General features: G+C 38.4%; 1 protein-coding gene across 1 annotated transcript in view; it reads right to left on the bottom strand.

Annotated features, from left to right (window-relative positions):
- The window catches only part of esamb (endothelial cell adhesion molecule b), a 53,630-nt gene extending 34,808 nt beyond the window's left edge, over positions 1–18,822 (bottom strand). Inside the window, exon 1 of the mRNA XM_059331242.1 lies at positions 18,530–18,822. Within this exon, the coding sequence (XP_059187225.1) occupies positions 18,530–18,584 (55 nt within the window). The 5' untranslated portion in view covers positions 18,585–18,822. The remainder of the gene's footprint in view (positions 1–18,529) is intronic.
- Positions 18,823–19,288: the final 466 nt, after the last annotated feature.

Genomic DNA, 19,288 nt, shown 5'->3' with positions numbered 1-19,288 from the left:
TAAACAAAACTCCTGTTGCATAACTCCTAAATCCTGGAAGCTCAATGATCACAGTGTTTTTTTCTGCTTCTGCATGTGCCTGATGCTCCACAATACGTATTAGAGTGTCTTCTCTAAAGCTCTGCTGCTCTTAAGATCTGTGTGGACAGTTGGCAATAAGGGGTTAAGCCTTTAATTCTGCCACAGTTCAACAGAGCATTGATTAGTTTGGATGGATGAGGCCACTGATTGAGGCGAAAGTTAGGTCTGTTGTGGAGGAGGTGATTATAGAGGGAGAGGTAAACACGTGGTTTGAGTGCAGATAAAATGAAAAACTTCATTAAAAATGTTTTACACACGTGTGTGCTGTAAGGATGAATGTACCCGAGTGTTTTCTACGGACCAATTAAAGCTGTCCACATAGTAATCTTATCGACGTTTTTATGCTGTGACTGAATGGCACCTATTGCCCTCTAACCTCAGCAGCCTCACACCCACTCTGAGACCCCTTTCCCCTGGCATGTCTATCTGCAGCTGCCTCACAGATAAACGATCACCGTTTCTTAGGTCAGGTCGCTAAGCCGCCTCTCTACGCTCTAATCTTATTATCAGCCCAAGCTGGCTTTAGCAGGGAGGGAGACGAGATAGACAAAAGTCACACACAGGGAGACATCATAACATGACCGCCGTCCTTTGACTCGGGAGACAATGGCATTATAGTAGAGAGACAGACCTGGTAGTAATGAGCATGGTGGTTGTGATTGTTCTGAACTATTCTATAATGATGTACAAAGATAATCTCTTTTTTTCAGAGGATGAAAAATTGTATATTTTTCATATTTTTATTGTATAAAATCACAGGATTTCTCTGTATAATGCTGAACTATTGCTTTGACACCAATTAACACATTCAGGTGTAATATGATCTTTACCATAGAAAGTTAACAGTTTAACAGCGTTGAACAAAATCGAATCAGTCAATCTTTAAGGGGACGTTTGTGCCAAATTTAAAGAAATTCCCTGGAGGCGTTCCTGAGATGTCGCATCCACAAGAATGGGGCGATGGATGAATGGACAGGCAACCCGAACACATAATGTCTCCGGCCACAGAGTCGTCGTTGTGGCTTTATATTTATTGGAATAGCTGTCGGTTATCAAATGTCTATAATTACATAATCATGTGAATCATATGAAAAGGATTTATTATTTCAGATTTTTAATTTAGAGTTTAGATTACGTCTCTTCAGTCTTACACAAAAACATGAGGCACATAAATGATCAGTGAATTTTGTGCTCCAGCTTATATATACATACAGTATAATCATAGCTGGAACTTTTAAGGAGTAAAGGAGACATTTTCACAAACCCCCAGAATTTTAATCTGGGATGAAAACAAAAAGTTGGCTTTCAGATTCAGGTGTTCACACCGAGCAAAAATGCAGCCAACATCCGATCAATTCTGGACTCAATTATGTTTTTGTGACCACAGTCAGTCTTGGGCTTCGTGCCATGATGAAACACTAATCTGGTGAAAACTGCCCCTCTAACCTTTGTTTCAAAGCCATTTCAAAGAAAACCGTCTTCTAAGAAGAGAAGTGAGCTCCTGAGGGCACAAACCATTGTCCGGGTGTTCTGCTAAACCAATTATGTCTAAGTGTTGGTAAACTGCAGCTGTCCCCTCACGCCACCCAACTCTCCCAGAAGGAGTAGAAACACAACTGTAACTGGGAAGAAATATTAGCAATAACATGCATTTGCTTGCTGATCTGCTTGCTTCTCTTAGACCATCACCTAACCAGATATTCCTTTACATACAGGACACTTTTATATTTCAACTGCATCAAGTTTTTCACCTAATTTGACCATTATCCATTTGTGAAACAGATTGATTGATCGTAATTATCTTGTCCTCTACAGTCATGGTTGTCAATCTGGGGGTCGGAAACCCCAAAGAGGGGTCACAGGATAAATTCTTGGGGTCGCCAAATGGTCGTAGAGGGGAAAAAATCAACATATTAAATGTAAAAACGCATATTTTAGATTGGGGAATTGTTTTAACATTACTGTGTGAATTCGGTGGCTTTCATCAATTTGATCAGTGCTTAATTTATTAAATCAGGGGGTCCTGGATCAGAGTGAGTTAAGTAACTTAAGTCACAAGACAAATCTAACGTCCACAGTGGATAACACCTACAACAGACGGTCATTCACAACAACAACAACAACAACAACAACAAAGATTAAAAAACACAAACCCTCTGGAGTCTCCAAAAGCGCCAAAGCATGACTTCTTCACCACATCCAGACTAGAAAACAGAGCAGCGTGGAGCCCTACTGTAAATTTACCTCTAAAGTTCTGGCTGTAAACTCCATGAGGCCAGTTTCAGTTTGATGATGATATACCAAGTAAAACTGGAGATAAGGTCAAATATATTTAGTATAAAATGATAGAACTGGATGTAACCCTCTTATATGTTATATTTTCAACCTTTGTTCACACTGAAACATTTAAAATTCTTTATTGAGCATGATAGTGTTTTGAAAGTAAAATAAAGATTCAAAATCATATTTTTGTTGGACTAAAAGACTAAAAAAAGACACAAAATTACCAAAAAAGACAAAAAAATTACTAAAAAAGACACAAAATGACCAAAAAAAGACACAAAATGACAAAAAAGACACAAAATAAAAAAAATAAAAAGATATGAAACGATTCAAAAATGGACAAAATAGCCTAAGACTCCATAGAGTTAAAAAACACAAAGAATTACGTGGTTTACGCTACTTTGCAGCTCTCTCTTGTTGCCAAACACCAACCTGGTTAATCTCAGGGGCAGTGACGACCCAAAAAGGTTGAGAACCGCTGCTCAACAATATTTTGCTCTCCACAGGCCTTCCTTCCTCAAACTGGAGCCTCTCCACTCCATCAAGGAGCCTAATTCTGTTTGTACTCACACTCACAGCTGAATGGATGAATGATTAAGTTGTAGGGTAAAAATTCAGCTTCATTCGAACTTCTCTCAATATGGTAAAAACAGTCTCAATCAAAACAATCTTTTCACAACTGTAGTTATGTATCAGCATCTTTTTGAGGTGGATGCTGTTGCATGAGCCATCCACTATTGGAAGATGTGGAGGAGATAATAATAATAATAACAATAATAATATTCTCTGTGTGTTTATGTAGTCCCCTGTCTTTATACAACACTATTTTATACTACAGGGGTATCTCAATAAATCAGAATATCATAGAAAAGTTTTTTCTTATTATTTATGTCAGTATTTCAATTCAATTCAAGTGGAAATAACACTTTATATAGATCTATTACACACAGAATGAACGTTTCATGTCTTAATTAATTTAATTTATTTTAATTATAATGATTATGGCTTACATTTAATGAAGACCTAAAATCAAGAGTCTATTTTTTTTTAATATTACAAAAGACCAATGTTAAAAAGTATGTTTAATATGGAAATGTTGGCCTCTGAAAAGTATGTCCACCTATATGCACTCAATACTTGGTTTGGGGCTATTTGACTTGAACTAATGGAAATTGACTTTTCCATGATATTCTAATTTATTGAGATGCACCTGTATTTAATCTGAAATGCAGCATGACATTACAGTTGTTAATCTCCACATAACAATATTAAATGTCTATCTTTGTTTCAGCAGTTTATGAGTAAATGTTTATTTGGGTAGTATAACACAGGTGGTTTTGCATGTGGTCACTATGTCAGCATGAATGTAGACTCACTCAGGGATTTATAACCCACTGCCACTCACCGCTAATTGGCTTGGGTTGGCAGCTAATCTGGTGTACCCAGCACGTGCAGACGAAATGGAAGTGTGTTACGGAGAGGGTGTCGCAGGTGGTGTGGAACGGTGACTGTAAGTGTAAAAGGTTATCCAGAGAACTTTCTGCTATGACATTAAGAATGTTAGGCAGAAAACTTGTGGGCTGAAAACGAGGAATGCCAGCCAAAGTTCAAACGAGAGTCAACTGGGTTTAAAGAGTCACAGTAGGAGGTGCAGCAATGTGTGATGAAAATTTGACCTCAAAATAATTTAATTCCACAAAGTATCTTTTCAAAAAACTTGACCTTTACATGCTTCACTTGACTTTTCAACCCTGTGATTTAGAAATAAAAACACTCTGGTATTGCAGGGAAAGCTGTCCGTCTTTAATACCGCAGATGTAAAATGTCTGTGACTGCAGCAGTAACACTAATTTTCTCATTTCAAATCGGTGAGGACACAAGAGTGCGCTGATTAGAAGATCTAAATGCACGACAGTCGTCTCCACTCCAGGATTTTACTGAAAACTCCAGCAGGATCTCTGTCCATACTTTGTCCTTCTTTTGGGTAATTAGTCTGTTTCAGCGAGGAGGAGAACACATGAATAATGAAATGCCGTCTTAAATGCTACAAAACCAGCAGATGTTTTAGTCTGAATCATTGATTAATCATAAACTGGCTCGCTACAACGTGAAAATAGAACACTGGTAATTTTAAGGGCATAAAGAGCTATTTTTGCCTTAACGTTGAATAATAATACATCTGTGATAAAAGTTATTTGCAGCAACTTTATTCTTTTAAGCTTTTAAGAGCAGCTGTTAACCTCTGCTTTGTTGTCGGTCAATGTTGTGACTCTAAAGCTCATTTTAAAAGAGAGGGTGTGAAAAATGCTTTACTTTTATCTTCTCTAGTCTGCAGGCACATTTTTAATCAACCAAAACAAGCATGCCATCTGTATTTACAAACAACAAAACTTAGGCTCATATTTTTCATTGTGTATTTCACACTGGCTCATGCACAAAAACAACAAAGATTTAAAAACACAAACACAAAGACCTGCCAAAAATTTAACTTAATTAGACGTAATGAAACATCACTTTACTACAGAGCAGTTATGTAAGGCTACATAACAATTTCAGTTATTGAAGATATTCAATGTATAACAGAAAACAGAAAAACTGCATGGGATTTTTGTCCTTTTAGTGAGCCTATTTAATGGTCTGCCTCTGAAAAAACCACAGGAGCTCCAGAGGCAGAGTCGCACCTGAAAGCAGCACACGGGAGAACGGGGGAAGTTAAGTCGCGGCTAAAGCTATTGAGCCTGATATTTCTCTCAGGAGATGGTGGAGACCAAAACCAGAGCTAGGATTGTATAATGGTTTTTGTAAATCCATTTAATATACTTAATGTTTTCTTGTTGCTTTGCAGTAAGGTTGCAACAAACAATTATTTTCATTATCGATTAAGCTGTTGATTTAATATTCAATTCATCAGTCTATTTAATGTCATAATATATATATATATATATAAAAAAAAAAGGCCTATCCTGATTCTCAAAGACCAAGGTCTTTTTCAACTTATTGTTTTGTCTGTTCAAAACCCAAAGACATTTTACTTTGAAACGGTCTATAGCTTGGTAATTAAGGGAAGTCAGTGTTGGAGACCTTCTGATCAAAACTTACCACCAACCAATACCCTCACATGCTAATATAACAATCTAGAGGTGGTTGATTTTAGAGGAATTCCTCCTTATGTTTCTCTGACTCCAGCATGTGTTTGTTTTCTGCAAATAATTCAAAACTACACATGTTTTAGGGACAACCGTGTCACATGTGGAGTAAAGACAGGCTGAATACATTTTTCAGGGCTGAATCGTTTCTCCTGTTTCTAACCAGTTTCAGAATTAATTCTGTATTTTAGTTGCAGACTTGATACCGGAGAAAGTTTATGACTTCCACCTTCCCTTCTGAAATGAAACATATTTGAAGTCTGAGCTTTGCCGGTAAAGGTGCCATGGTTACTGGGCTTATCAGGTGTGAGCAGGTTTCTTAGAAGCAGCTGTGTTCGCCAGATCAATTTAGAGGACCAACCAACCTCTGGGCTGGAAATAGAAATGAGCAAATTCCCCTCCTGAAAAAAAAAAACTATATGAGGTAAGACTGGCTCCATAGATCCTAATATATGTAACTTAATGCATGACTGCCTGCTGCCACGTTGCTGAAAGAGATACAGGAGAGTGCTGCACAAAGCAGGTCATGTTTCTGGCTAATTTAATTTCTAGGATTGCTAAATATGACATTATTAAAAAAAGCTATTTGTCAGAGCTCACAAGACTGTTTCGGAGTGATTTGTAAAACTGACGATTCAAACACCTTTGCCAAACAGTGACTGTGTGAACTGTCTGTTAATACAGTTTCACATTATTTAGTCAGAGTCAAAGTTAAAAGAGTTAAAGAGTTCCAATCATGACACGTTTATGTTGTGTACAATTCATGTCTGTTTTACACCAATGGTCACAAGACCACGTCTTAATTGGTTACAATGGAATAGTAAGACATATAATTATTGTTATTGGAAAAAATGGCATTATAAAATAAAAAACAGGCTTTTGAAAAAAGGGCATATAAAAACAAAGATTTCTATTATGAAGATACCACGATAACCACATTTTGTTTGACAATATATCGCCACAGATATAATTGCAATTAACATTATTATTGTTGCTTTAAGACCATCTAACACCACGAATATGATGATAACATAAGAGCAATGAATACTGAAGTGTGTGTGTGGAGTAACACATAGTGACACAGAGAGCAGACAGGAAGAAGCAGCACAAGCAGAAATATCAGCAAAACATATCTCAGCATGGTTTATTTCAGTTCATTCAGGTTTAAGGTGCTGTGAAAAAGTCATATAATAGTCTGGAGTACCCTGGTGTATTTATATGCTGTCATCTTGACTAAAGTAATGATGACATGAAGAGGGGGAAGTCATTGAATTTGACGTAGCTGCACTGGACACGATTGAATTTAGATTAAAATTATGTAAAATATGTTCATTCTAACCTGTAGATCTAATCCTATTCAAATTATTTGAAATTTTAATGACTGACTATATATTTCACTGAATTTCCACATAATCTGTAAACTGTAGAAACACTGTTTGATGCTAAATACAAATCCTTTTTCTTTTGACCTAAATGCTTCTCGTTTGAACTGTTGCACAGAAGCCTGTGTGTGTGTTTTGATCATATTTTCTGTGTGGGTATGTCAGTGTGTTGCTCACTAACTGGTAAATGAATTACATTTCTCCTGAACTTGTTGGTATGCAAAGTATCATGAATCTCACCTGGACAGGACTACAGTCCTTGCAGGAATACAGAGGTTTACATTAGCAATGAGAAGGGGAGAAATTCCTCTTATCATTCCAGCCGGGTTCTACTAATGACATCTGGAGGAGCTTACAGACAGGAGTGTCACCTCAAGTGATGGTAAGGTCATTACTCTGCCCAGCTTCAATTCTCAGTCATCCCAAAGAGCCAATTATTCCGAGGTTTGACAGATAACTGAGATTATAAAATACTGTTGGGCCTCATATTCTGCTTGCTAGGTTGTTTCTATTTTAAGCGTCAACACCCCCGAAGGTATTAATTCTAATGGCAATTGCCTCACGACCAGAGGGTCCAAACAGAGTGAAAATTTGATCCACAAAGTAAATTGATGTTACAGCTGCAATAAACACTTGAGGGCTGGAAAACGAAGTGAGGGGATTTATGGAAAAAAACAAAAGGCCACCACCGGAGGGTTTGGTGTAACATACATGGTGAGCAGACGAGCACAGAAAATAAATTGTGACCTTAAAATTGTAATCTGACTATTTATGTGCATCTTCTACCGCTTCCTAACATTTTATAACACACATTTCTAAGGTTTGTTTTGACTATGTTTTAATGAGAAAAAGTTGTATTTGGGGCTGGACTCAAATATTTCACTACTCGTAAATCATCATTCATTTGTAAGTAAGGTAGGTTTTTGAATTTCAATTTTGGGATTCAGATAATGGAAATAATGGCATTATCATCAGGGTTTTAACTTTCCAATGGTCCTTGAACATATCATCTAAGGTTTTGGTTAGAAAGAGTAACCAAAAAGGAAGCTTAAAATTGTGCAATGTCTTCAAAATCACTTTATTCTACATGTCTCCATAAAGATTTGCCAAAAATAAACAGCTTGTACTAACTACATTGTGTAAAAAAACATGAAATTCTACGCTCTTTGGCGCAACTGGGAAGCCATAATGATAACAAAAATTCACTGAAAATCAGACAAAACTGCAGGATAGTTCAATATGTAAAGTAACAAACTTGAGCGTTTTCTTTTTTTTTCCTCATTTATGAAATTCTAACTGTGCTATGGTATACAGAAGGCATTTTAGAGCTCTCCATACTTCTGGCAATGGTTTTCTAGGACTTATATTGCAGTGAAAAACAAGGCAACTGTGAGTAAAATGTGACAGGATCAAGAAACACTGTGGAGCTGCTTGCTGTTCAGAAGGCATAGATGCATGTTATTCTCGCCAATGAAACAGAATTATGCTATATGAGATGTGTAAACCTCAATAGCTCAAGACAACACATAGGGCCTACACAGAAGCCTATAATTCCAAGATCATGAAATATTAAGGAGTTTTCTGTAAGATCCAATAAAAATGAAAGCTTTACTAGAAGAGTGCATCTGCATTACATGAGAAGTGGTAACATTACAGAGGCACAACGTAATGCTGTTTTAATCTGTGAGGACGAATTACCGCAGCCTGTGCGGTTGAGTTAACTCGCCACCACAGGATTGACTCGAGGGACCTTCTTTATCCTCACATAACCACGCCTGGAGCCTGTATGGCCAGGTTACACCTCAAACCAGATGACTGCATTAATCTGGCCACAACAACCCTCCCCTCCATCTGGCGAGACAGTCGAGCAACAGGAGAAAGGAGCAAGGATGCCTCTCACTCCTCAATGAATACTAATCTCTCATCTCTGCTTCCAAACACTCCAATTCGGTTCCTTCCACGTACAACGGAAGAAAAAAAATCACCAGTTTCACAGGGCTATCACCTACCATTTTAAAACTAACCTATCACCAATGCCACGTGGCAGAAAAAGCCATCCAACCCTATGACACCACAGAGGAAAAAAATCCCATCCTCTATTGCTTCACTATAACAGCCAAACAGGACTATAATCTTCGAGCGTCTTACTGCAAAACTCATCTGCTGCCACCAGACAGCCCAGTTCCTACCTGCACTACAAAGTCAAAAGAATAAAAGGTTTTTTTTTTCTTTACAGACCAGCAGTTTTCACGCTTTTTACCCTTGAAAATCAATCTTCCTCTCTGGATAAAAGCTAACATTTTAAAATGCTGATGAAACAGTCTTTTTTTTAACAGTCATATTGCTTTTAAAAGAAAAGCGCCTCTGTCAGAGTGTAGCAACCTCCTGCAATTACAGTTTAGATGCAGATTTTCATTAAAAAGAACAGAGTAATTGTGATGAGTTGTCTAAAAAAATAATTTCAGCAGGTTACCACTGCTTTCACCAGCATTAACAGGGTTTCTTTAAGATAAATGGCTCTTGGCAAATCACATGTCGTGTTCTGTCTGTGTGTGTGTGTGTGTGTGTGTGTGTGTGTGTGTGTGTGTGTGGGTGTGTGTGTGTGTGTGTGTTTGTATGCCTGGTCTCTGAAGTCCCACACTGGTTTCTACCCAGCGCAAAGGTCTCATTTAAAGAGGGGAATGTACCTCATTAGAGCGTGCCATTTTCCCAGGGTGCACCTGGTCTAAATCATCACGACCCTCGCCCACGTCTGACACACTCCTCCGAGATGCATCATTTATGGGCAACGATCAACAGGGAGATGAACCTTCAGCGAGTACAAACGCAGCTTACACTTCATTTGGATGCTTCATCCTTCGCAGAGTGTTTATGATTCAGACCCTGTGAAGGTGCTGCAGCCGAGGTGAGACTAAAAGCCAAAAAGACGATCTAATTGGTTGAGTAGGAAGATTTCATAAAGTGTCCTGATAGTCTCATCTCCCCGGTGGACGAACCAGACTGGTCACCAGCGACCGCATCATTAACCACATGAAGATGGAATGTGGGTGGAGAGGTGACAACAGGTGAAGCATCTGGCTGCACAGCATGAGCTGCAATATTTAAGTTTAATTATGCTACAACCAGCGAAGTCGGTTTAAAAATTGAATCAACAAAATCAATGGAATATACAGAGACTGCTTTTCAACATAGCATCCGTGGTTTTTCTCAGTGTGATTCATATTCATACATACATCTCGCCATTGAAGTATGTTGCAGCTTTAGGTTCATGCTGAGAGGATAAATCTCCTGTTTCTGTGACTACACACTATGTCTTTTTTTAAACACGGAGAAGTACATTTAATTTCCTGTGCTGTGACATTTACATTTCTTCTTCCATTTTAAAAATTAAAAACTTCGAGAAGACTGATTGCTCAACAGCTGAATGCGGCCTTATGAAGTGTACATGTTGGTGATGAAACATGATTCATTATCAAACTAACACGTAAAGATTAAGTAGTCAGGAAACTGGGAAAAAAAACAAGACAGAATTTAAAGTAGAGTGAGACCTTTCAGGTCTTTGTCTCCTCTCTCAAACTTTATAATTTTACAACTTAACAGTATGCTAAAATGTGCTTCTTAAAACAGTAGTCATCGGCATTATTGATAGATTAAACTTCTTATATACTACCGTCAATTTCATCAAATACAACAAAAACATATTTATATAAAAGTTACCAATGGTGCCTTTCAAGCACAGATTCACCATATGTTGACTGTGATAAAAAGATTCACTAGGCCTATCACAATATATCAACTTATTGTTCAATATATAAAAATGGACACGATAGTTTTTTTCTGGACTCAATATATTGTTGTTTACACGTGTGACTTTTTGTGCTTTTTTGTGTTGTATTTAAAGTAAAGCTGCAAATGTTTGACAGGCAGTACGATTTGGCAAAAACAACAACTTTATTTCCCAAGCAGCCATTCCAGCTGTTTATATGTTATTTATAATATAAATTAATATAATACATAATGATTATCTCATTGCACTGTTTTGTTAACAGAGCCTGAAAGTCTATTTTATTTGTTTTGGTTGTAGTTTATCTATTTATGTTTTCTTTTCCACATTTCAATTCCAATGTTTAATATTCTCGAGATAAAAAAACACCTTGTCGTAGAAAAGGATGTACTTATTATGGTCTAATATCGTTATAAAACTAAAACAACATCGATACTATCGTTTATCGTGATAGTTTAAATATATCGTCCTAAAAAATGTGTCATCGTGACAGGCCTCACATTCACCAATAATCTGTAGACTGCTAAATGCTCTGTTTGTCGTTTGTGGTGCTCCAATAACAGTAGTTTGAGCCTGACGGATTCAAAGCTGATGTGAAGAAGAAGTCACTGGCTTGACAAGACACTGGCATGACGTAAGAGGGCACCAGGTGCCATGTGCACATGTGTTTTGTTTTCAAATCATAATGAAAGAATAAGGCAGCCATTACACTGTTTCAGAGAAAGATCAGCCACATGCAGTTTGTAAGACATGTTTCTTTGCAGAGACCCCATTTCCAGAAATACAACTGTGCACGGATACTGGAGAAATAACAACCTGCAGTTCTCACTGCTGGCACAAATAACATGCAATATCTATGTGCTCCGTGCAGCGTGAACAGTGAGTGTCTGTTGTGTGTGTGTATCACATCTTGTTGGAGAGGAGAAATAAACTGAGAGATGTTTACAATATCTTTAGTAGTTGTAGTTAGTTTAGGTACAGGCAAATAGGATTTTGAAGCAGGTATTAAAAAATATGTATGTGAAAAAAGGTTATATTAAAAAGGTATTGTTTATTACATCTGTATGACTGACGTTTTGATCATTCAAAGATAGTGTAAAAAAAGGCTGATTCAATTAAACAGTTTAGTATATCTATAATATATATTTCCTGGCACAAGAGGAGACATAAATAACAAATTAAACTTGGCATCAGCCCAGAATTTCACAATCGACGAATCCCTTACTAAAGGTTTCTCTTGGTAACAACACTAGTGCTAGATACACTGTATGTCTCATCAGCTTGAGTTTCTTTCATGTATTGTATTTAAAGTAATTTTGCTGGTTTTAACAATGTATTTCCACATCCTGTCAGCCATTTTCATTTTGAATTTGTTATCCATTACTGCTGAATAAAAACGTATTAAAATCAGATCAGATAAGTAAAAATTCATCGTCTCAGGGTTTTGCATATTATTGAGACAGCATGACATTTTATTCTGAATTGGAGCAGAGGTGATTGACAGTTATAATTTGAGTTTCTTCTTCTGCTAATAGAAAGACGCTGTGGATAATACATTTGGAAGCAGATTTGTTTTTCCAGAAGTGACGACATTTTAAAAAGGTCAGTTGAGAAAGTGACTACTGCTGAATGACACATGAGAACACAAAATCCTTACACACGACAAAACATGTTCAAACTGCTGTAGATGCTCTATTACTGCTGCTACAAACAAAACATGTGGTTCTCTGTCAGTTTCACATTTTTATGTTCTCTCTGTGCCTGCGTGGGTTTCCTTTGGTTTCCCCTCACAAAGAGATGAAGGTCTGGTTAACTGGCGACTTTAAATTGCCTGTAGGTGTGAATGTAGTCTGTCTCTCTGTGTCAGCCCTGTGACTGAACCTGTCCAGGGTTTACCCTGCTGCTCGTATCAATAATACAGATACTAGATCATCTTTTTTTAACATAGATTCTAACGTCAACAGGATCCATACCGATCTCTACTTTACATTACACTTATTTTCATCAAAGAGTATCGTTCAGATGTCATGAACACATCTCAGTGTATGTACTCTTTGCTTCTCCATTGATGTAGTTGTACTATGCACACTCAAAAACACGTTGTGCACCTGCAGCACACCATGGAGCACATAATTGCAGTGATGGAAAAACGAAATGCAAGCAGCATTTAGAGCCGTTTCACAGCTGTGAATGAAAACATCCATTGTGGAAAAACTACCATTTTTTTTTAACACAAAGCAAAATAACCTAGAGAAAGATAACTTGGAGCTGCTACTGAAAAGAAGGGAGGAGGGAAATGCCTCAGCATCCAGACCTCCGACACAGTTCCACATACTCAAGATAAAAGTGAGGTATAATGTTAGGCTTCATGTGAGTGATTGCCTTGCACTGTGCATTACTGGAGGTCAACTGCTTTCCATTACAACTTCACTGATTCAATTAATTGTTTCCCAAACTAAACAAATTAACACCAATCAGACTATTATTGATATCAAGCTTGACTGGCTAGACTGAGTTATTGGCCGAAATGCTGAATCTCCTGCCCTGTTAAAAAACTGTCTTTCCGTCCAGTTTAAACAACAAACATCAATAAACCCAATATTCGACAGTCATGATTGATGCATTTTCCTTTGCATACAGTCATTTTGCCTAAAGTAACAGTTTAAGTTACTGCTTTAAAGGTTCTTTACTGAATAAGCATGATGATGAGAGTAACTGGGCTGTTTAAGTGTGCTGCAGATAGCAGATCACTGATGCAGCCAAACATCAAAGTGAGCCATTCAGCAAGAAAAATGCTGATGAGTTTGTGTGAACATAATAGTTAACATTGTGTGCCATATTTTTCTGTCTGATGTGGGCGGAACAGGGTCGCTTCATTTAATTATAGAACCTTTATAAATGTTTGCTGGAATAGTGATAGTGAAGAAAAAGACGGAGCGCTCGATTTGCAGCTTTATTCAGGGTAAAATCTTCTGAGTTTATATAACAGAGTGTAAAAATCTGTGCTGTGTCAGTTTTGACATAGTCGCACATCCATCAAAGTTAACTCGGCACATCCAGATTGTTTTGATCACCTGCCTAAAAGTCACATTAGCTCAATGAGCCGGCACGCAAAGCTCCAATCAACACCTGTCAACCTCCACTACCGTAACTGTCACTGGGTGCAGAATGAAGTCTAACATGCTGCAGCTGTTGTGTGTGGAAACATTAAAAAAATGTGAGCACCACCATCTTCTTTATTGTGTGGTGAGCATGAGCCAATTAATTTGACCTAGTTTTACATGAGAGAGTCCTTTAGGTAGCACAGGCTCTTCCTGCCTCTGTGTCCTCTGCAGGGGTCTTTGTGTGTGTTTGAGGCAAACACAGTGGACCGGATCAATTAGGCTCCCACACACGAAGGTATGCGTCAGTCTAACAAATGTAACCATTCAGGGAACTGGTAGCATTCACCAGTTTGAGTCAGAGAAGATTAATTCAGCTCAATAAAGTGACTAAGAAGATATACGGCACCAGGATGTTTTTCAGCAGCAGATTGTTCTGGTGAAGCGGAAGAAAGATGGCTATTGTTTACATTTAATGTTTTTCAGCGTATTAGTCTGCAGGAGGAGAGAACATTTCAGCACTTTTCTCTGAGAAGAGATTCCGGTAAAAAAAAAATCAGATTCTTCGTCATACATCTTAGAAGTGAAACAATCTAATATGACTTTAAGTGTCATTCTGTGTTGATTTCAGCAATGAAAAATTGACAAAAACTATTTGATTGTGACCTATTTTTTATGCCAAATATGAGACTAAAAAGGACTTGCATTTTGCAAAAAAAATCATGTGAAAGACAGACAATGGACACACTGTAGCTTCTAATTAGTAAAACATTGCAACTCAAAAATATCTCCTGTTCATAAGTTTATCTAGTTGGTTCATCTATTTCACTGCTGTTAATAAAAAGTATCTTGCCCTTAGCTAAGTTCATGGACTTTATTCACTCAGATCAGTCAGATGGAAATCAACAGTAAAAAAGCTGTAACAGATGACAGAAACATGGAGGCAGCATGTGACATTTTTAAAAAAATCAATCAATCAATCAATCAATCAATCAATCAATCAATCAATCAATCAATCACCAAGGGATAACAATGTCAGCAGTCAGCCAATCTAAATCTTCCTCTAGATGTTCACTAAACAAATAATATCTTTTTTTTTTACTAAACTACCACTGGTGTCATTATGTGTTTCCATCTACCTGTTTTCATGTGCATTTTTAATTTGCACAAAAAACTCCTGAGTGGAATTGCTATAGTTAAAAAATAAAGTCTTGGAAGAAAATGTTTTTACATTAGGCCAAGGTGGGAAATTTGGTATATTGTTAAATTAAAATGCAAGAAAGTGCAGTGGAAATGGATAAAACAACTTCCTTTCCCATTTGGATTTCCTGTCACTTTACTGCCAGACTGTTTGGGCCACCTGTGTTAAACCCCATTAATCCATCCATTATCCTTAACCGCTTATCGGAACTCGGGTCGCGGGGGGCTGCAGCTGATCCCAGCTGACATTGGGCGGGACGTGGGGAACACACTGGACAGGTCGCCAGACTATCACAGGGCAGACACACAGAAACAGACAACCATTCACAATCTCAGTCACACCTACAGTTAATATAAGTCACCAGTTAAACCTAAACTGCATGTTTTTGGACTGTGGGAGGAAGCCAGAGGACCTGGAGAGAACCCACGCTGACACGGGGAAAACATGCAAACTGCACACAGAAGAGCCGCATGCCGGAGTGGAACTGGCAACCCTCTTACAAGAATACTACACCACTGTGTAGCAACCCAATTAATGTTAATAAAAAATCAAATGAGCAATGAATTTCACGTGATTACAATTAAAACGTTTTGTGTGATGACTGAGCAAACTCCACCAAAGTCCACCAGATGTGGCTAATAAAGCTCTGGAAAATGCAGTTTGGAGCATCTTAGTAAAATTACAATTACTTTTCCATTGTACAAGGCTTCTTCTAAAAACAACTCTACCTCAATATTACACACCCACACGTTGGTATCTAGAAGAAAAAACTCAAGGGCAACTGATTTGACTGTTAAAGTCTTTGACTTTGACTTGTTCTCCTCCACATATCTTCCACATCTTGACTCTTCATCGACAAACTTCGGTCGCAGCAGAGGCGAGCCAGAGGGGAAGCTTTGCCCTAATAGTTAATTCTCATGCAGCACCCTGCCGGGAACGCTGTTTGTTCCATCGACCGACCAATTTCTTGTTTAGTTAATCATGCAATACATAATCAGAATTACCCTAAGCTCTGTGAGTTATTCTGTGAAAAGGGATATAGCTGGCTCGCAAAACACCAGCTTACACCAGGGCCAAGTGGCTCCCGTCTCATTACAAACCAGCCGTCACTGAACACAATCAGCTGAGGACATGACAACATTTTAATAGCCGGGCCGAAGAGAAAGGCATTTTTACAAGAGGGGGGGTGAGGTTGGCAACTCTCAGACTGCTGGGAGCCAGGTCACCTTGTGACTGTCCTCGGGCCAGTTTGTGCTATCTGATGGGCAGCGGCATTATGATAGAACTAAAATGTGATTTACTGCTGTCAGTGGTTATAAAATGTTCAGCGTCTGTCTCTAATCATCAAAAATTAAAGAATCCCGCAGGCAGCGAAGTATTAACCAATTTATTTTTGTGTTCAGTAGTCAATTAGCTATGGTTCATCTCATGTGAAGCCAATGAGCTGCTGCGTTTCATCAATACCAGCTGCATCTACTCTGCTCAGGTCCAGTTGAAAATGACAGGTGATGCAGTTTTGTCCTGCAGTTTCCTGATTCACTTTTTCACATTTCTGACAGGCAGCACTGTTGTTGTTTTTTATTTTTTATAACAGGCTTGGCTGCTGTCAGAAATGTGAACAGAAATCAATCATGCTAATTAAAAGAAATCCATTCGATCATCAGGACAGGAAGCGGCTGAAGTTACTTGTCAGTGGGCCGCAAGCATTCATTTATTTCATTTTATTTAGCTGTTGAACCAAATCAAAGGACAGCAGATGTAATGTCATGCCACAGTGAGTTTCCATGCAGAAGCCCATAAGAGCAACACTGATTTTAAGCCAGGTGTCCTCTGCATTCTTAAAGGACAACATACACACCTCCTAAGTAATTTCAGCACTCAAAAGTCAGCTGAAGATGGATATAATGCCCCCTTTCTGTCTTCTCCAGTGCTACGCCACACTGAAACCTGAGTTTGAACCAAACAAATCCTGACATAAAAGACACAAGCTGGAACAATCTCTGATTTCCACACTGGAGGAAAGCCAACATCTGGTAAGAAATGATGCAGCGCCACGGTTGACAGGAGCAAGAATGGCCAAGTCAGAGGAGCCTTAAGGGATTCTTTGAGTTCTGAATGATGCAGAATACTGTACGTGTTGATAAGAACGAGGAAAATTAGGAGTATTTAACACTCATCAAGTCAATATTCTTGTGTTTGTTTGTGATTATGTAGAGTAAAAACATCCAGCTGGCTCTCAGTTTTGGCTGCAAATGAAATGTTTACAGTTCAAAAAGACAAACATGACAAAAACTCTTTTTATATCGAGACTGTTGAGTAAAAGCGATGCAAACAATTTGCCTATCTTCTTAAACATTCAATGTTACTTTGTGATGTTGATGAATTATTCGCTTAAGTGTATGCACACATGCCAGACGAGTAAAACAACACTGCTGGTTGCAGGACGTTGAACCTTTGTGGCAAATAAGTGACCCGAAATGTGACAGCTGGGACGTCTAGTCCAGAATTCTTTTAAATGACATCCTCTTTTTTCAGGTACACTCGCGCTTTTATGTTATTTCCAAGCTCACAAGGGACAATAACCATCAAAAAAAGCAACAACACTTTCTTGACTTCCTTGAAATTCATTTCAGAGCATTCAACCATGCAACAACATTATGCCCTCTTAAGATGAAGAGTACTCTGCTGTGTGCTTAAAAGGGGACCTCTGGTTAAACTACGAGCAGCAGCAGCAGCCTCAGCAATAAAAATTACATATTTCATGAATTGTCAGCGTGCTTGTTCCTGCATTTGAATTCAAAATTTTCCTGAAGGAGGAAAGGAGGAGGAGGAGGAGGAGGAGAAGAGGGTGGCTTTTCATATTGACACATCTTTGGCATCTGACCAGGCTAATAGCTGCTCCCAACTGCCAATAATACGAAACTGAGTGATGCATTTGAATACATTTACAGCCACTCGGGATTTAAATCGGGTGTTAATGCAACCTGGGTTAAAGGTCATGCAGCTATAGCAGCAGCAGTACTTTTTACTGTATAGTACTTAAGTGATTTAATTCCCCACAATTAACCCTTAACACTCACGTTGGCTTGTTTCTGTATGGAACAGGGCTGCAACTAACGATTAATCGTCGATTTGCTGATAAATGTCTCGATTAACTGATTCATCGTTTGGGCTAAAAAATATCGAAAATAGTTATAAATATCATTTTCACTCCAAAAACAAACGATCTTAAATTTAATATGAGATTAAAACAGAGAGAAGGAAGAAACTATCCACATTTGAGAAGATTAAAGCAACATTTCCCATGAAAAAAGACTTTTGACGATGACTGGGAATACGTTAGTTAAAAGAGAAATTGTGTTATTAAGTGGTTCAAAAGTGGAAGTTTGATGACAGGGGAAGCATCTTAGAGGAGAAACAGTTCTCCCCCTTATAAATGTTACTCCAAACATATATTTATCACTTTCTAGGCCAATAACAACCTGCTACTGGGCTCTGCCACTTGCAGCAGCACGCGGCTTAATGTCCGTCGACTAAATTAATTGGCTTACCTTGAAAAATCCATATTAACATCAGCATGGCTCGAAGTCTTCTTTTTATCTCCATGGCGCAACATCCACCGGCTGCTCCAGCACACAGCAGCTTCTTCAAAGTTGACACCAAACACTGTCTTCGCTCCTCAACTGCTGCTTTAATTGTCTTCAGGTAGCAATTAACTGTCCGCTGCTCAACCCAGCGAGGAAACGTCTGCAAGTAAAGCTTCTTCTCCTCTTCCCATCCCGCCTACTGACAGCGGCTGACATCGCAGAGCGCACCGGCAGCTCCGCTCCCCTTCACCTAAAACCACAGGAGGCTTGTTTTAAAAAGCATTCAGGTTTTTCTTTTCCGTCCCTTTCTATGTTGAACCTGCTTCACTTGTGCTGCTGAGTGTGTGTCGCTTCTTTCTCAACCTGCTCACACAGTGAACTGCAGGAGCTTATCCACCTGCCTGCTGCTCGGTGACGCCCCCTGGCAACAAAACCTCAACTGCAGCTCGCCAGGGGACATGTCTGTACTCACGAGGCTAGAAAACAGTTGACATTATTAGACCTTTTGTCTTTAATAGACAGCGTCCTAAAATAAAAGCATGCTAAACTGACAGTGGGAGTGGGTGTGCCAAAAACTGTGCGTCTCTCTTGGTTCTTCTTTTTGGGTTAGGCTTACTGTACACAATGTCATGAATATTGTAGATTTTATTTATTCCTGTCATTTCCCCGCTTAATACAATGGTGGAAAATGACAACAAATTGCCATAACAATAAATAAAATTA

This window comes from Centropristis striata, chromosome 4 (assembly GCF_030273125.1).
Source record: "Centropristis striata isolate RG_2023a ecotype Rhode Island chromosome 4, C.striata_1.0, whole genome shotgun sequence".
In the NCBI taxonomy this organism is placed as follows: domain Eukaryota; kingdom Metazoa; phylum Chordata; class Actinopteri; order Perciformes; family Serranidae; genus Centropristis; species Centropristis striata.
The sequence above is the reverse complement of the archived record's forward strand: the minus strand, read 5'-3'. Positions and strand labels throughout refer to the sequence as shown.